This window comes from Nyctibius grandis, chromosome 31, assembly GCF_013368605.1.
Source record: "Nyctibius grandis isolate bNycGra1 chromosome 31, bNycGra1.pri, whole genome shotgun sequence".
Lineage (NCBI taxonomy): Eukaryota > Metazoa > Chordata > Aves > Nyctibiiformes > Nyctibiidae > Nyctibius > Nyctibius grandis.
The window spans coordinates 5,435,229-5,453,339 of NC_090688.1; the positions used below are offsets into that span (position 1 = coordinate 5,435,229).

The 18,111-nt window shown below is 57.0% G+C and overlaps 2 protein-coding genes across 2 annotated transcripts; one reads left to right on the forward strand and one right to left on the reverse strand.

The window, feature by feature from the left end:
- The first annotated feature begins 1,430 nt into the window (after nt 1–1,430).
- On the forward strand, nt 1,431–8,829 carry LOC137675063 (uncharacterized protein KIAA1958-like). The gene is made up of 4 exons (XM_068420954.1): nt 1,431–1,504; nt 2,020–2,080; nt 3,744–4,932; nt 7,789–8,829. Exons 1-4 carry the CDS (start codon nt 1,431–1,433, stop codon nt 8,634–8,636), a joined length of 2,172 nt encoding a protein of 723 aa, XP_068277055.1. The 3' UTR covers nt 8,637–8,829.
- Nucleotides 8,830–10,591: 1,762 nt separating this feature from the next.
- On the reverse strand, nt 10,592–16,416 carry MISP (mitotic spindle positioning). Its single transcript, XM_068420583.1, has 5 exons — nt 16,334–16,416; nt 12,323–14,475; nt 11,896–12,107; nt 11,467–11,505; nt 10,592–11,221 (listed from the first exon to the last, which is right to left on the reverse strand). Exons 2-5 carry the CDS (start codon nt 14,355–14,357, stop codon nt 11,135–11,137), a joined length of 2,373 nt encoding a protein of 790 aa, XP_068276684.1. The 5' UTR covers nt 14,358–14,475; nt 16,334–16,416; the 3' UTR covers nt 10,592–11,134.
- Between the last annotated feature and the right edge of the window lie 1,695 nt (nt 16,417–18,111).

Genomic DNA, 18,111 nt, shown 5'->3' on the forward strand with positions numbered 1-18,111 from the left:
GGAGCCTCTCCTGGAAAGACAATTAAAACGCTGCATCACTCACAGCCATGCAGATACTGAACCAGACACAAGGTTTTAAAACAAAACAACCCCCAAACTCCAACCCCAGCACCCTCCCACACAGGGATCTTGGTTTTGTTGGAAGGAGGTAAAAATCGTGGCAATGATCAAGATGGACTTTTATTAGTTGAAGAGATGAGAAGGGTGTCAGTTTGGCCTCTGTGGGTAAATACGTATTTCATTTTTTTCCGCTTAATTGTAACTGTAAATTCAGACTCATTGCACTTGGCAGTTTCTTTGGAGGTACTCTCAGCTGATGTAAATACGAGAGCAGGAGTGGCCTAAAGAAGTGTCCTCAGCTGATTACCAGAGCCTTTATTTGGAACTCAGTATCAAGAGAAAAAAGGCTTTTTTTCAAAGAGCTCAGGAAAAGGAAGACATGTGCTTGGAGATAAGGAGAGATAAAAGCATTCCATTTAAAGACGCCTGTGATAGAAATCAAGATGTTCATCTGCCAAGTCAGTAATTTCATGGCCTTATGACCACGCAGAGCTTCCGCTTCTGTTACCTTTTCCCACACTAACTGTAAGCACCAAGTTATTGGCATGAAAGTTCCTTTTAGTTTGCTTGAGCAGCTCAGCCCTTTAGGGAGGAATTACCCAGGCTGAAGTTGAAGATAAAACTCTCTTTGAGTTCAGAAGGGAAAAACGGTTCTCCCGTAAGTTTATGTTCAGCTTTGTGAGGCACAGCAAGTGGATTCCCCATCAGTGGAAGGTTTGAAGTCAGGTTAGACAAACACCTCTCGGGAGAGGTTTGGGCAGAGCTCATTGTTCTGGCAGGAATGAGGGCAGCTGACCTGGCCATCCGAGGTGACTTCCAACCCTGTTCTCTGTGATTCATTAGGAGTGAGGTCACAGTGACAGTAGATCCTATGCAGTGCCTGGATTAACAGAGGTCAAGAGCTCAAAATGCATTTGCTGCTTTAAAACGGATTTTTGGTCTGTTTTTTGTTTCAAGCAAGCAGTAGATTTCAGTAAAAAACTCTGAAAATCCCAGCTTTGCATGTTCCACAAGCTGGCAGATGCAAACAGCAAAGCATTCTAGGCTAAAATTATCTGTGCTATCCTTAGAAAGCCGTAAGGAGGAACATATGGATTGATACTAGTGCAGAAGGGCCTGCCCGAGCCGTGCTGCCGTGGAGCCGCGCCACCCCCAAACGGGAGCTGTTCCTTCCCCACCGGGAAGCACCACGAGAGATCTGACCTGCGCTTTGCTCTTTGAAAGTGACATTTAGTTCCCTGACCGAGCTCCTGAGGTTAGAGAGGGCTCTTGTTTCCTTTGCTCTTGTTTGTTTCCTTTGCTCTTGGGCTGTGCTTTGCCTAACTACCAAACACTCGTTAATTGTTCTGCGGGTGTTCAGCATTGTAGCCATGACCCCTGCCTCGCTGGCCGGCTCCCTCGTGCTGGGCAGCGTGGAAGCCCACACCACTTTCGTGGCTTTTTGGTTTGTTTTTTTTTTTTTTTTCCCCTCCCTGCTTGAGACAATTAAACTTTTCCCTGAAGATTTTGCATGCTCACTCACTTAGGCTTTGCATCCAGCAGAGTTTAGGTTTGGCACCAGCAGATCGAAGCGTTCCCTCGAGCAGGTGGGTCAGCGCAGGGCCAGCAGCAGCCTGGCAGCGCAGCAGCCCGTTCCTCTGCCACCCCTCAGAGCAGGGCACGTGTACCCAGGCTGCCCCAGCGCTCCTCCTCGGTGCAGGAGCTGGGCCCAGGGGCAGTCTCACCATCCCTGGGGTTGGTTGGGGTTTGGTTGGTCTCAGCCCTGCTGCAGGGTGGCGAGGAGGGGCCGTGGATGTGGCCTCTGCAGCACGGCAGGCTCCTGCCTGGGCACCGACGGGCGTTCCCTCAGTTTAACTCACGTACTCGTGAAATAAATCCCTGCAGACAAACACCGCGTTCACGGGTTGCAGAGCAGCCCTGCATCTGTCAGCCGGGATGGGCTTCTCCCGTCTTCCGCAGCTCGCTCAGAGAACGGGAGCGTGCGGCTGCCAACCAGGGCCTGTTCCCACCGGGAAGCCGGGTCACATTCAGGCCAGAGCTGCTCAAAGAACTAGTTTAGACAAGATTCCTGTGTCCAGTGTTTTCAGTCTGGCATCTTTTACCACTACTAAATGCAAAGCTTTTAATTAATAATAGACTGCGATGCCTGGAGCAAAGACTGCCCTTACGAGCAGTGAGTGCGTGCTGTGTCAGTCGCACAGCGTCGTAAGGCTTCTTGGCTCTGGCAGCGTGTGTGACGACGGTAAGTTACGTGACCGATTGTTCTTCTCTAACCCGTGACACAGAATGATGACGACTTTCTAGCTACTACATAGAACTTTTCAAAACAGATGAGAGAATTTCAGATTTAGTCTCTACTAAATACGAGTTACACATGCAAATAATTCTTTAGTTAGGAAACTCCCTCTGCTTTTTACTATTTGAAAAGTCAGATAATGTCAGAATCTGAAGTAGCTTCACTATTTCTGGTACTTCTGTTTCTGCAGTTCACTACTTGGAGAAGTAGAGATTGCTAACCACAGCCTGCGTTCACAGTGCCAGCGCTGAGAGGAACATCTCGCAGAGTCTGTTTTTTAAAATTCTATTTTCAGTATTTATATTTTGTTTCAACTGTGATTGGTATGCTGTAGAGGCTAATCCTGCAAATATTTACACAAGTCAAGCATTCTATAAATAGTTCATTGGAGCTCAGTGTGAGCTCACCTTAATGAAGGCCCATGTTCTGCAGGAGCATTTATTTTGGACTGAGCATTGAAAAATTTAATTGCATCTGCTAGCCAGATTTTTTTTTTTAATACACACACACATGTAGACACACACACATGTATGATGATTATTTTAGGTTTTGAGAGAGAAAGAATATTCAGTCACTTACTGATCCCCACCTGAGAGAAGGCTCAGTGAGATAGAAAACAGCAGCATGGTGAGTATTGTTTTATAGCATAAGTGATACCATAGACAATTGTTTCTAACAGAATCAATTATAGCATTAAAATAGTAGATCTTTTAAAACCAAGTTTTAAATATGTGGATGCAAGGTCCAAGTTTTAGTTTCTGAAAAGCACCCCACGAGCAGCTGCATATCCCCAATTTCCCTTTGAGGGAAGTAGCGCTGCCACTTGGACAGATGAAAGAAGTACGAGCCCTGTTGGCCGCGGGAGGTGGGAGACTGAGGAGCTGATTCCTGACACTCTCATTATTTTCCATCAGTGGGTACAGAATTGCCCACGGGTCCAGGGCTCAGGTTTGCAAAGAGCACTGCACTGCTGCGGGTCACCCTGCCGTTAGCTGAGCTGGGGTGGTCCAGGGGAGCGTTAATCTCAGTTACGCTGTGGGTTTAGAGCACGCACCTGAGCAGCTGCTGTGGCTCAGCTGAGGTACGATCGATTCTTAAGCTGAGCTCCTTGATCAGGACTCGGAGCCCATCGGTGCACATAAATTAGATCTAGAATAAATTCATCACTCCAGGACCATGCCCACAAACTACCCTCCAGGTCTTCAGAGCGGACAAATTTATTTATTTACTTTAAAGAATGAACAAGTTGGTTTTTAAAAAGAATCATTAGAGGAATCACTGATCTACAATTATTGCTCTGTTGAGATGGGGCTAGAAACAGTCCCCAGGACTGCTATTTTATGCACATCCTCTTTCATTTAAGTGATCTCCAACACATTTTTTACAGAATGAGAGTGTTGGTGATGAAAGGTGCAGCAATGCCAGCTCGCTTTCCAGGGATCTCTCCAATCTTGTGACCTGGGCACATGTTCATGGGACCATGTGCAATCAAATCCCAACCTTGGAAATTAACCATAACATGGGTCATCCTAGCAGGGACAATTCTATTCTGTGGATATGTGGAGTTGGACATGCATATCACTGGCAGTGTGGACACTTGTACATGAGAAACAGAGAAGAGAATGAAGCTGTAGAAAAGAGAAAGAGGTTAGTGTCTTCTGAGGCTTCATCAAGGGAAGCTAACTTAGAGGAAAAGAGGTTCAGGATGTCCCCATCTTTTGAGAGGGCTAAAGCAGACGCTGTTAGCACAGGGTCACGTAGCAGATCTCCAGGGGTCACTCAGCAGAAAGGCAACACAGTCTACGTAACACATAATGAACCATCAACCAGCAAAAATAAAAAAAATAGCAAGTCCATGAAATCCTGCTTTGCAGCAGAGCAGCACTTGTCAGCATCTGGTGGCGAAGCCAAAACTGACAGACATAGGATGAAGCTAGAAAGCAATGAAGATCCACAAATCATCCCTGCTGAAGAACAGCGTATATCAGATGAAGACGGCCAAGGAGACAGAATCAACCAGAATATTCTGTCAGAATCACCAATAACAGGTGTAACTGCTGAGGTAGATTTGCAAATGCATCGCAGTCAGATGATGGCATTTAACAAGCCAACAGCCACCCGAATATCTGGCTTTGCCCCCACAGGAAAGCCACCCCCAACTCTTGCCTGCCTTCCAAAATCCCTCATCAGTGATCAAGAGAGCCTGGGCAGCAGCTTCGTGAGGTTGGGTCCCCTTAATCCTGCAGGGTCCACAGCTGAAACATCTAGAGCAACAAATTCCTCTGAGTCAGCAATGCCAAAAGAACGTTTAAAATCTGTTCCTGTCTCCAACATTGAAGCCAAGGCCCAACCTGAGTCACCCACCTCGGTGACATTCTTTGAGTCTGAAGCCACTGTATATGCCCAGCTGAGCCCTCCTGAGCACGGCCCACCAGGAACAGGCTTCAGTGGGAACGTTACTGAAAACCCCGTTGAGGAGAGTGAACTGCCAGGAGCTGGGCACACGCCTTGTCTTTCAGCCTCAGTGAGTCCAGAGAGCCAGACCGCAGAGCAGCCCCCCGCGTCTTCAAACCAAAGTGAGTCTGGAGCTTTATTCCTGGAGGGGTTTGTGGGTGTGTGGGTGCGTTCTATTAATCACTTCCCCAAAATATTAAAGGAGGGTGAGTTCCTGTAGCTGCCAAAATCTGTATTGTAGCATCTAAGTAAACGCCTCTGATTAGGGGCACTCTGTTTCTACGAAAAGGGGTGAAAAATGTTCCCTGTGAGAAGCTGGAGCCAGAGATGGGAACTCAGGTCTCAAGAGAAGAAGACAAGAGGAAGTCACTTCTAAAGCAGTGAAACGGAGAAATTGTGGCTGAAGCTCTGGTTGCACCAAAGTCAGTGGCAAAAATCCCACAGGTTGCAACGGGAGCAAAGTTTCAGTCCTAAATATTCAATTAACATGAGGTAAACAAATTGCTTTAGTACTTTTAAGATTTTCATACACGCTGCCCTTGGAATCCTGCTGGAGTGGGGAGAGTTGTAATTGCTCAAACATTAACTGGCCAGATACACTGCTCACTAGGGAACTTTCCACAGCAAGGTCAAGCCACACACAGAGCATGTTTTAAATGATTCCCTATCACAAGAATATGCTGTCTGACAGAGATTTTAGCAGCCTAGCTTGCGGCTGTTTTAATCCTGCTGTAAAACAGACACCATCTGCACAAGAGGGAACAGCTGACAGCGTGTGGACATGATCAAAATTGTGCTTGTCTTTGCAAGTAGTGGGGAAGCCATCAAGGAAATCGATTTAATTCATTGAATAAATGATCATATCTTAGGACATATGTATATAATACCAGATACACATATATTATTTAATCTAATGATTAAACACCTCAAATAAAATGCAAATGTCCAGGTTTTTAAAGATGCTATAGTAAAGCCATGAAATTTGCATCTATAATGATTTGAGCGCCTGCAGGTGCTATTTCACATTAATTCCAAGTAAACTGCTGTCTCGTCAGTTTTTTGGCTTTGAGAGTATCTAGGTGTAAACACTGAGGCAGATTTTTAAAATGTAATCCAAAGAGTAAGAGGGGATGTTTTCCATCCAGTGGCTTAATGCCTTGGCTCCACCGCCCTGAGCAGCAGCCCCTGACAGCGCATGTCTCGCCTCGTATTCCCCAAAACCGTTCCCTTCCCGCAGCCACAGCCCACCCCACGCAGGGTGCTTCCCACCGGCTGCTTCTCCAGAAGCCCTCCCGAGCCGCAGGGCAGGGCTGTAACCACTGCCCACCTCCCACCCCACCAGACATTGGGACCTATTTCCCTGCTGAAATAGTGACCCATCTCAACGGCCCACTGCAGGGTTCTGCAGTGAAGGGGCTGGACAGTGTCCTTCAGACGAGAAGAGACTACTGAAATAGTGCTCTGGGGTTTGCCTGTAGCGCGATGGGTGCACACCCAAAGCACCATTAGTGTTCCTGGGTGGGCTCAGGGTTACCAACATTCACATTCCTTACGGAGCCACAGCCGTACAAGCTGGCACAGTTGGTCTTTGTGAACATTATTTGACTATTTTTGTAACTGGCAACCTATATTATCAGAAGGGACTGGGAATTCATCTGGGAATGCCTGTGTAGCAGCCATTTCTGCCAAGATCGATGGCTTGTGGCTCAAGCGAGGCCTCTGCATGTATTGATTTACGAGCCATTCAGCTCTTCATACAGAGCAGCCAGTAACAAAACAAGCAGAAAACCCAAACCAGCAGCACAGGGATCAGTAGAACCCACCTCAGTCCAGCCACAGCACTGTAGGATAACAAATAAGTTGGTACAAGAAGGGGAATCTCTAGATGTTGGTTCTAGAACCCTTTTCAAGCTACCCCTCTTCAGCCCTGGAAAAGCCACAGGCGAGCAGATGGAGCTTTTCAGCAATCCAAAGAATTAATTTCTCATGCTACATCGAACGAGGTAGATGTGGTATTGCCATAGCAACCTGAGAGAGAACCCAACCGGAATCCTGGCCATCCTTTAAAAAAAAAAATATATATACACTTTTACTCATCTTTTTCTTCTCCCTGTCTACCCCTAAGTTTTGGTTAATGTTTTTATTTCACAATGAGAGTTTTCCTGCCTGAAGAGATTTTTGTAAAGAAGAGGAATAATGCTTTGAAATATATTTTGCATAATGCAAACTATATCATACAACACTTTGAACATATGAAATGGATGCTACTTAGTCCCGAGGCAGATCCCAAGATCCACGTGCAGGCCAGCTCCCATCTAGTTTAACAGAGCAGATTTCGGCCCCTGCAGTCGCCATAAAATACACGCCAGAGTAGGTGCAAATTGATGGAAGTATCTCAAGTCCCTCTGGGGCTGCTTGGGCTTCACAGCCAGCACTGCAGGCTCAGGACTGCAGCCGCTGGTCACAGGGCTGGTCCCAGGAGCGTGCTCCTACGAGCACACTCGGAGCCAACCCCAAAATCAGCCGGGGTGAGGTTCAGTGTCACGCCAAGCCACCAGTCCTGTGCTGCTGTCTGAGAAGGCCCCTAGAACTTGCACCCACACTTTCCACACACGCACCCCACAATGACGTTCAGGGATCAGATCTCATTAGGAACTCGTTCTCTCCCATTTAAACATAACTCAAAAAGAAAGAATATCTTAAATTTACCTACGTGGTAGTATGCAGATTCACCAGGCAAGTGAGAAGGAGCACGGAAGGAGGCAGTCCCTTCCCTGTGTGGGCTGGCACTGTCGGGGGGCTGGCTGGCTTCTCGAGAACACAGATCGAAACCAGAGCTTTAAAGGAAGGGGGGGTGAAAGTCCCATAATCTCTGAATTACTGTTAGAAGGAAGGTGAACATTATTCTACATGTCCTTACATTTCACTGATCTCCTTGTACATTCTTGCTGTCCACAAAGCTGTGTCTTATCTTTTAGGTGTGTTGAAGGAGTGGAAGAAAAAGAAAGGCCGCAACTCTGGCGATATAAAAGTCTTCAGAAACTGGCTGGTTTCACGCTGCCCTTCTGAAACGCGCAAGATCTACGAGCTGCCACCCGACAGCCTCAACAGTTACCTGGCCTCGTTCTACAGTTCTGCAAAGAGACAGGACGGCACAGATTTTTCTGCCAGTTCTCTGCACTTCTTCCAGACCAACATCGAGAGATACCTCAAGGATCACAACTACAAGTACAGCGTGGTCAGAGGGCTGGAATTCAGAGCGTCTCAGGAAGCTCTGAAACGAAAGCATCAGCACCTATCTCAAAAAGAGAGAGAGAGAGAGTGGAGTGTTTTGGAGAACCTGACAGATGAAGATGTGGAAAGTCTTCGTAAGGACGGACTTTTAAATAAGACACACCCTCAGGGCCTTCTGCACCTCCTGTTCACAAATCTCGTCAGGGGGTTTGGGGCAGGTACCCACAGTCAGGGCCATTGTCTGTACTGGGGCCAGCTCGTGCTGATAAAGCACGAGGGAGAGCTGGAGTACCTGGCGTGGAAGGATGATCCGAAGGCAGAGGCAGATACAGAGGAGCTGGGTACGCTTCTCTTTGCCAGCCCTGAAGATCCAGATAACTGTCCCGTCACAGATTATAAGGAGTACGCTCAGAGGAGGCCTCTGGATATGCTCCATGACTACGCTCCGCTTTATCTATCTCCCAAGCCTCTGTACACCTTATCAGACCAGGTGTGGTACTGCAGAAAGGCACTGACAAGAGCCAGCCTGGACAAGATGATGAAGGTTATTACCCAGCAAGTCAGAAGACCCGTGAAGAAGGCCAAGAAATAACAGTACCCGCTTAGTTTCTGCTGTGCCACTTTTTGATAGGAGCGTGTTTCAAAGAAGTCTTTAAAAGGTTTAAGTGGCAACATTCAGTACGGGTTGAGGAGAACACCCTTCTCTTCAGCTTCACCTTAGAGCATCTGTGTCACCTTGGCGTTCAGGTTGAGTGAAAATCTTCTGTTGTTCTTTCTATTCATGGAGTTGATAGTTCAGTAAGTTAAATAAATAGGAGAATCTGAGGTTTCACGTTTGTAAACCAAGTTAATGTTCTACTGTATTGTTAATAACAATAAAAAAGCTGATGTTAACGTGGAGAGGGCGCGGGAGCTTGGCAGGGCGTCCAAGCTGCACTCGTGTTTAGGGGAGCAGCTTGTAAACAGCATTTACTCTATAGCATAAACCTATTGTAAAGAGATAAGTGACATGAGTGAGTTGTGGGGTGGGAGGAGGACGATGAATGCCGCGTTTGCCAAGTGCCAATCCATATCCCACGGGAATGCTTTCAGCAAGGCTTGGGTCATGTTTCTTAGTGAAAGATTTGTAGATTTAAGAAGTTGTGACCCTGTTTCAAAAAGTTATTAAAAATGGCTGACAGCGTTGAAGGGTTTTATGGGGTTTTCCCCAGAGTGCCAAATACAGCTACGTGACTACGGTCTGGTAGATGTAGTCAACTTTTTCAGCTGTTGAAGTACTTTTCAGTCAATACATTGTCTTACAGTCCAGTCGAGTTGTTGGATTGAGTTGTTGACATCACCTAATAAAAGAATGTTTTATTCGCTCCTGTTTGTCTGCTCTGTCTGTCCTACAAAGATGAAGCTGGTGACCCCAAACCAGCAGGTAACAGTTCCCTGCCACACCAGCACCTTCTCTTCTCCTGCTCAGGTGTCTCCTGCTCCGAGCCCGTTGTTATTCAGCATCACAGAGCTGACCCCGAGGAGGATTTGGGCCGTTTGAACCACCCGTGTCTGTGATTTCTTAACAAAGTCTCTGTGGCCAAACCCTTTGCCAGAATTGCTCCCATTCAAGTAAGGTTTAACATCACCAAATAACTTATAGATGTTTAAAAAGCCATAAAAAAGACAAACTCACTTAATCCAATGCTCGGAGGGTGTCTTCCAGCTTTCCTCCTACAGCCAAGCGCAGACGGCACCACGGCTGCCGCAGCCATCGCCGAAGGGCCTGTCGGTGCCACCCCTGCAGCTCCGTGCCCCACAACAAACCCTTCCCCGCGGGACTGGGCTTTATATGCCCCACCTGAAGGTAACGGCCAGATCAGGCTTTTAATTCCTCCGTGCTCATCTATTCAGCCCACACCCCAGAGCTCGTTAACGAGGGGCTGCTGCCTTCAGAGCCAGGTGGCACCATCAGCCGGCAGCGTCCCGGTGACCCTGCGGGGAGCGGGGAGCAGGGGGCACCCCCGGGGCTCGGGGGGGCTGCAGGGCGAACACGGGGGGGGCAAAGGGCTGCCCCACCGCGCGGGTACGGGCCACGGAGAGCAAACACCCAGGGAGAGCGGGGCACCCAGCACAGCCGGGATCGCCGCCCCCCGCCGGTCCGGGGCTGAGCCTGCAGCGGGGCCGGGGCGGCCGGGCCGGGCTGGGGGCTCTGCCAGGCGGGGGGCTCGCCCTTCGCCCGCCGCAGCTCGCCCGTCGTGGGTGCCCGCGGTTCGCGCTGCCTGCGCGCTCGCCGGGGGCCACCTAGCGACAGCGGCGACGGGCAGCGGGGCCGGTCCGTGTCCCTCGCTGCCCCCGGGGCCGGTCCGTGTCCCTCGCTGCCGTAGGGACCCCCCGGGAGCCCCGTCCCCCCCGCCCCGGGCTCGGCCCCGGCCCCGGCCCCGTGCCCCCGGGCGCGGGGGCTCCTTTGAAGGGCCCACTGTGAAACCAAGGGAGCAGACAGGCAGACCTGGCCGGAGGAAGGAGGGAGAGCGATGACTCTTTAATAAATTAGCAAAATAAACAGCCTTTGTGTATATAAATGTATATTCTGTTGCTGCATCTCAGCAGATCACGAGTTAAGCGGAAACGTTGATTTCCCAGTTGGATGCTGGTGTTGATCCGAAGGTATCTGCCGGTCCAGGCACCCTCCTCGGGGATGCCTGGTGGTCTGGTACTTAAAAACTTAAACCCCCTTAGAAATAAAACAGCTTTTTGGTAAGCCAGAGACGCAGCTTCCCATGAGAAAGAAGTTAAATTACCGTATGATTCCATCTAGCTGTCTCCTTGCAGAAGTGATTAAAAGAAAGTGATCCAATTTTTCCCCTCTTAAGAAAAAATGTATTACCCCGCCTCAAAGGGAAGGGGAACGAACGAGCACATCTAATGCATTGGGAGGATCGTCTGTTGTAGCGAAAATGGCTGCGATCTGCAGTGTACAAGTCTCTGATTCCGATGGTAACCAGGAGCTGAACTGATCAGGCGTTTCAATCCTGTGTCAGTTGATCCCAAACTGGGCAAGTACACGGCGAAGTCCAGTGGCCCCGTCCCTCCCTGGCCCCGAGGGCTCCCTCAGTCGTCGTCCCGGACGTACTGCCCTGCCTCCCAGCGCTGGGCCATGGCGCTCTTGTGGCGGGTCACTCGGGTGCTCTCCACAACCTGAACAAACCACAAGGCACAGAACCCTTCTATCAAGCAGGTATTTTTACAAACCATCTCTCTTGCAGGACTTGCCCCCCCGCCCCGTGCAGCAGCCGTGACACGTCTGCCCAGCGCGATGCCCACCCGAGCGGTGCCCGCGGCCCCCGTCCATCCCGCCAGCCCCCGGGACCGGGGGGGAGCCCAGCGGGGAGGGAGGGTTGGGGCAGCGCAGGCAGAGCCCTCGCCTACGTGAAGGACTTTACCTCCGTGTTGATCTGGTCAACGGGTTCGATGCCAGCGTACTGTGGAAGGGGGAGAAGGGGTCAGAGACCAGTGACCTTCAGGGAAACACCCAGGGCAGGGGGGGAGGCAAGGGGAGACAGCACGAGCGGTCGTGCCCTCCCCGGAGCGGGGGGACAGTCAGGCCAGGACCCCCCCAGGAGGAAGCTGCTGCTCCGCTCCAGTCCCACCCAGCACTGGCACCCCGAGCTGTGGGGCGCTGCCCTGGGGGCTCGGCACAGCCCCTTGCCGGCGCCGCCACCACCAGGTCTCCCACCGAGCTGAGCAGCTGGACCTCCAGCTCCGTGTGGGAGCCGGGCATGGCCACCTCCGGCCCCGGGGCCACCAGCCTCCCCTGGGCTCCAGCCCCCCGACCACGTCCTGCCCAGTGCGGGCAGGGTGGGCGCGTTCACCTTTCCGTCCTCCTTCACCCTCCTCCTCCGCTCCTCGAAGGGGCTGGAACGAGCCGAGTCGGGGGCGAGGGTCTCCGTGCTGCCCTGGGAGGGACCGGCCACTCTCAGCGGGGTGAAGGACGATATCAGCCCCAGGACCCCCGCCTGGTGCGAGGCAGGAGTGGAGACTGGAGACCCGGACACCGAGTAGCTGCCGCTGACACCTGAGGCAGCTTCAAGAGAAAGAGCCGTCGGGGGGTGAGGGACACCAGGACCCCCCCGGGGGCTGGGGACCCCGCAGCAGAGCAAGGCTCCTGCCCCAGACGGCTCCTGCTGAGGCTCAGAGCCACGAGGAACGGGAGGGCAGGAGGGCAGATGCCCACGCTGGCTCTGCCCCCGGGACTGACCCCTGCCCCGTCCCAGCCCACCGGTCCTCTCCTCCCCTTACCAGAGCTGTGCCGGGAGCGGGAGCCCTCCTGGGGGAAGCCCTCGCTGCCCACCAGGGAGTAGCCGTCCATCAGCTGCCGCCGCCGCCGCTGCTCCTGCAGCTCCTCTTCCCTCTGCAAGTCGCTCTGGATCTCCTCCTCGATCAGCGCCGACGTCTGCGCCTTCCAGGTCCTCACCTTGTACGGCTCCTCCCGGCCCTCCTCCCTCCTGAGCGGGTTCTGCGTCCCCATGTCGTCCACGAAGGAGACCTTGGGCTTCCAGAAGGACAAGGAGAAGTACTCCCTGGGCAGGACAGCCGTGCCGGCGGGGCTCGGGGTGGAGCCGGGGAGCCTTCCTCCCCAGGAATCCTCGCCGCCCCGTTCGCTGGCGCCGGTGGAAGCGCGCTGGGACACGAGGGGCTGCTCCTGGCTCCTCTCGCTGACGGAGAAGCGCGGCCGGGACACCTGGAAGCGCGTGATGCTCACGGTGTAGCTGGGAAGGCTTCTCCCACCCCTGGGGTCTTCTGCAGGGCTGGGGCCGTGGCTGGGGGGCTGCTCCGCCACAAACTCATTAACGAGGCTCCTCCGCTCGTCCGCCCTCCTCAAGGGGGTGGGCTTCTGCGGGGAGGGTTCCTCCTGCTCGAACACCCTCCTGCGCTCGTCCAGCTCCTGCTGCGTGCCCCTGTCATACGTCCCCAGCAGCCGCCCTTGCTTCTTCAGATCTTCCTCGCGCTTGGTTTCCTGCTCGATCTCCCTCTGGACGTAAAGGGAAGCGCGGCCTTTGTCCTTCCCTTTCCTGCCCGGGCCGGGGGAGGCGTGCATGGAGAGGAGAGGCTTGGTCTGGATCTCCACCAGCTCGCTGCTGGACGTCAGCCGCTGGATGCCCCTCTCCTTCCAGAGGTTCTCCTCCCTCTCCATCGCCATGCGGATCTCCCGCTCGATGGGTGTCTCGTTGCTGATCTTCGTCTCCTTGTCCCGGCCGTTGCTGCCGGCCCTCAGATCCACGAGGCCGTTGAAGGTCTCGTTGGATGCGCTCCCATCGCTGGCGTAGCCTGCAGTGGCTTCGTTATACATCTCACCCAGGCCGGAGTCCAGGTCCTCTCTGGAAGATGCTTTAGTCAAGCCAGATGTTTTCCCGGTGGGATACGACCTTTCGGTATCAGCCCTTCTGGGACCATAAACCTCCTCCTTCGCAGGGGTCTTGTAGGACACACTATGAACCTGATAAACGGTTTTGTCCGTCCTGCCCTGGCTGGATGCACCAGCACTGCCATCACCTCTTGGAGCCTTCGTGGCCGTCTCAGGACTCTGCCACTCTTGCCTAGAGACTTTTGTCATCGACTCTGGCTTTGGAGACACGGCCTGTTGCCCTGGGCTGAAAAAAGAGCCCGGGTTGGTCTTCTCCAGCATCAGGAACTGCTGCCGAGCAGCGGAGAAGTTGATCTGCTCCGTGTCAATATTCTCAGGGTCAACAGACGTCGCTGCCCTCCCTGGGGAGGGTTTGTCAAAGCAAATGGCGAAGCTGGTGGTGAAGCTGCCTGTGTGCCGGCCCTCGCCGGGGCTGATGGAGCTCAGCTCATCCGTGGAGCTCCACCGCTCAGCCATCGTGGAGCTCTTCCTCATCACCTGGCTCCGGATGATCTCCCTCCGCTCGTCCTCAAGCTCCCTGGCTTTCTCGGGCGAGATGTTCGGTGGAGGGACCCTGTACTGCTCCTGCTCGTCCTCATCATAAAGCTTCGAGGGTTTCCTCTCGCCCCGGTAAGCCCTGAGGTCGTACAGGCTTCCCGACCTCACCACCTCCAGCTTGGACTCCCTGTCCGGGGACGGGGTCCAGACGTCTTTTCCACCATCCAGGAAATAGGAGGGTGACTTCGACCTCTTTTTCCAGCCGTAGCCGTTTCCCACCCTCTGGCTGCTGTGTTGAGCGGGGCCAAACACGTCGTCGTCGCTGTCGGCCCCGTGCTCTGCCGACGAGCCGCCTGGGTGAGCATCGCTATAGTCGTGCTTGTGCGAGGTCTGGGGGAGCTGGAAGACCAGGTGCCTGGTGACTCTGTCCATCTCCTGGGGACGGTCAGTGTTCAACCCTCTGCCAGCCTGGACCGCGGGCGCTGCTCAGCTTCGAGGTGGCCCTTGGGCTCCCGGCTCACCGGAGGATGGGGACAGGACCCGGCTGGCCCTGCAAGCAGGAGGGGAGAGCGGCCGTTAAGAGCAGCAGGAGCAGAGGTCGGGGCGTGCAGCCTGGACTGTCCTCGCCCGGGCGGTGACCGAGAGGCACCTGTGCCCTGGGGACAGACACCGCTGGCACAACCCAGCCACGTCCAGCTCCATTTGCCCAGAAGCGACAGGTCTGGGCCGGGAGCAGCCAGAGCACGACGCGCCGGTCCCGATGGGAACTGCCCCGAGGCCGAGGTCCCCCTCCCGCCCCTGTCCCCCTGCCCGGCCTCGTCCCGAGCCACGAGCGAAGCCAAACCTGCCGCGGGCAGCCAACACCGCCCGCACCCCTGAGAGGGCAGCGAGACCCCAGCCGCGGGGCTTTGGGCGATGCCACGTCCTGCCACCGCCCCGGGCAGCCCTCGCCCCTCGCTGCGCACACGGGGACCGGCCCCGGGTGGCACCGGGAGCATCAGGGAGCGGCGGCGGCACCGGGGCCACCCCTGCCTGGAATTTCTCCTGGTGCGTTGGTGGGCAGGAGGCTCCCAACAGCCGGGCCGTTGAAACAGCGGGATCATAAAACTGGTTTCATGGCTCATAAAAGGAGGGACTTTAACCCCCGTGTCGCGCCCAGCGGGAGCGAATTGCCCCGACCCCGGCGCCCATCCTGCGCTGGGTGGGTCCGGGGGTGACGGCAGCTCCCATTGCAAATGCCAACCCCCGCCCCGGTGCCAGCAAGAACATGTGCCCCCGGGCGAGCCGGGCGTGCCCCCGGGCCAGCAGCCCGTCCTCTCCTCCGTTTGCCGAGGCGCAGCCCGGCTGTCACCGCTCCCGGCCGGGTCAGGGGTGCAGCCGCGCCGGGCACGGCTCCGCGGGCGCTCGCAGCCTCCTGCCGGTACCGGGGCAGCCCCGAGCCCGGTGCTGCGGTGCCGGGAGCGCGGCTCGGCGTGAGGCTCCCCGGGACGGCGGCTGCGGGTCCCGGAGCAGCCCCGGACGTGCCTCCTGCCCTGCAGCGGCGCCGGAGCTGCCCCCGCTCCACCCCCGTCCGCCCGGGCTGCCCCTTCCTCCCGGGGCTAACGGGGCCGGCCCGGCGGCTCTGGGGCCGTTTAAGCCGTTCCCGGGGCCGGAGCACCTGGGGCTCGTCAGGGGCAGCCGGGGCCGCTGCCCACCGCCGTGCCCAGCCTCTGCCCGCAGCAGGAGCGGGGCCGGGGGCTGCGGGCGCTGCCGGTCCCGCCGCGCTGTGCCCAGCCGCGTTCCCGGAACCTCCCCGTGTCCCCGCCTGTGATTCACTGTTGCTGTTTTATAGCCCCTGGATACGGGAAACTCTCTGCCCGCACCCCTTATCGTGTCTGGGGGGGGCAGAGGTCCCTGCTGGGAGGGGGCTCCTCACCGCAGGAGGGGAGCGGGGAGGGGGAACCGGCCGGGCTGTTATCGGGGCTCCCGGCCGGCCCCACGCCAACGGCACGGCCCCTCCCGAAGCAGCACCCAAACCCACCCAACTGGCTGCCTGGCGCTGCAGGCGTGTGGGGATGGGGGGTCCCGGGGGGTCTCCGCTGTGCCAGGCTGCCCCCGGCCCAACCACGCGCCATGGGGAGCTGCTGGGCAGAGCAGGCGGCACTGCAGCACCCGGAGCCTGGCCTGGGCCCCCCCGCCACAGAGGGACACGCAGGGAGATTTCCAGGGTCCCCCCGCCCCGGGGGTCCTGTGACAGGCTGCAGACCTGCCGTGCGCCCACCCCTCCCCGTGCAAACAGCCACGGCCCCTCCGCGTGCCCACCACCACGGAGCCGGTGTGGGGACCGGTCCCTCCAAGGCTGGGGGAGAACGGCCGCCCCGAGCCCCCCTGTGCTGCCCGCGCCCCCGCCCCGACCGTGCTGCACTTACTGTCCGGGGGCACCGTCGGGGCGGGGGTCCCCACGCCCCGGGGAGGCCGCTCGGGGCACCCAGCTGAGCCGCGTCTGCCCGGGAGCGGCTGGGTGGGCGGCGGTGGGGCGTGGGGGCCGCGGGGCCGCGCGGCTGCGGGGCCCTGATAAGCTCAGCCCGAGCCCGTGGGGAATTCCAAGAACCGTCTGGGCTCGGCGCTGGCCGCGGTTCAACGACCCGTTCCCGGCGCCCCCCGCGCCACCGTCCCCTCCGCTGCAGCCGGCTCCCTCGCCGGGAGGGCTGCCCTTGGCCCCGGCCTGCGGCACCCGTGTGCCGAGGTGCCGATGCGCTGATGCACCCACGTGCCGGGGCACCGACGCACCAGTGCAGCGGCACCGACACACCTCCCTGCAGCCGTGCCGGGAGCCTGCACTCTCCTGTTTACACCGCGGGGCCTCTCCCGGCCCCGCTGCCCGATAACCCTGTGTTTGCGCAGGCAGGGCTGGGCCGGGTGCCCTCGCTGCCACGGCAGCCCTGGCTCTGCCGGCTCTGCCGCCCCAGCAGCCGTGGGTGCCCTCCCCGGCCCCCTGCTGCCCAGCAGGGACAAGCCCCTGCGCCTGGTCTGGAAACCTCAGGCATCCAGTACCTGCCAGGCCAGGGGCAGGACCATGGCACGGTGGCCCTGATGCCCTCGGTGACCGTGGCCATGGCTGCTGGAGCCCACACCCATGTCTGGGGCAGGGGGTCCCTGTCCTCGTCCTCTCCGCCCCACTGTGACAGCTCTGCGTCCCCCCAGAGCCCAGTGCCCCAGGAAAGCTCCTCCCGGCCCCGCTGCCACCTGCGACGGCCTGGGCACGGCGATGGGGTCAGACCCCGGCTCGCTCCAGCTGTGGGGTGCCTGGGAGGTTCCACTTACCCCTGCCCGGCCCCTCGGTGCCCCCGGCCCCTCTCTCGGGGCTGCCGGCTCCGGCACTGGCTGGCCCGGGGACGGTGGCCGCGGTGTGGCTGCGGGTGGCTCTGCGTTTCCGGGCAGGGGAGCGGAGCCTGTTTTACCACCGGGCTGAGACAAAGTCCACGGGCGATGGCCAGGAGCGCACCCCGCCCGCGGCAGGGCGTGTGCCGGGCTGCCCGCGCTGGCACCGGGCAGAGCCGAGGCCCCGCCGCCCCAGGAGCGAGCCCTGGCACCCAGCCCCGGGTGGGAGCAGGACCCCACGGCCGCGTGGTGACGGCACCGGGGGGTCCTGACACCGCGTTGCCCCTTGGGACAAACAGGAACCGGGGCTGCCACGTCCCCTTCACCTGGGCACACCCGCCAGCGTCACGCCTGCATCCCTTTCCTCCCAGCATCCCGGTTCCCACCCGCCTGTGCCGTGGCCACGTGTCTGTCACCCCGGTGCCGGGGCTGGCAACGCGGCAGTGACAGGGTGGCATCCCAACCGCGCTGCCCTTCCCTGTGCCCTGGGCTCCAGGGTGGCACAGAGGACCCGCCCTGGTGGGGTGCACCCGGACACCTCCCTTGCCTGGGGTCAGCGTCGGTGTGGGGATGGACCCCTCTGGGGCGGCGTCGGGGGCTGGAGGCACACGGGGGTGTGGAAGCGCCGTGCCCCTGCCCCTGCCCGCTGGCCGTCACCGTGGCCAGGCCCCGCTGCCCACAGGAGGGAGGAACCGAGGGGATTTATTCTGCTGGGAGAGACCTGCCCGGGTCAGACCCCGGCCAGCTGGGCAGCTCCTGCCCCTGCCCTGGGCCGGCAGGTGCCAGTGCTGCCGGGTGGGAATGGGGTGCTGTGCCAGCAGCGGTG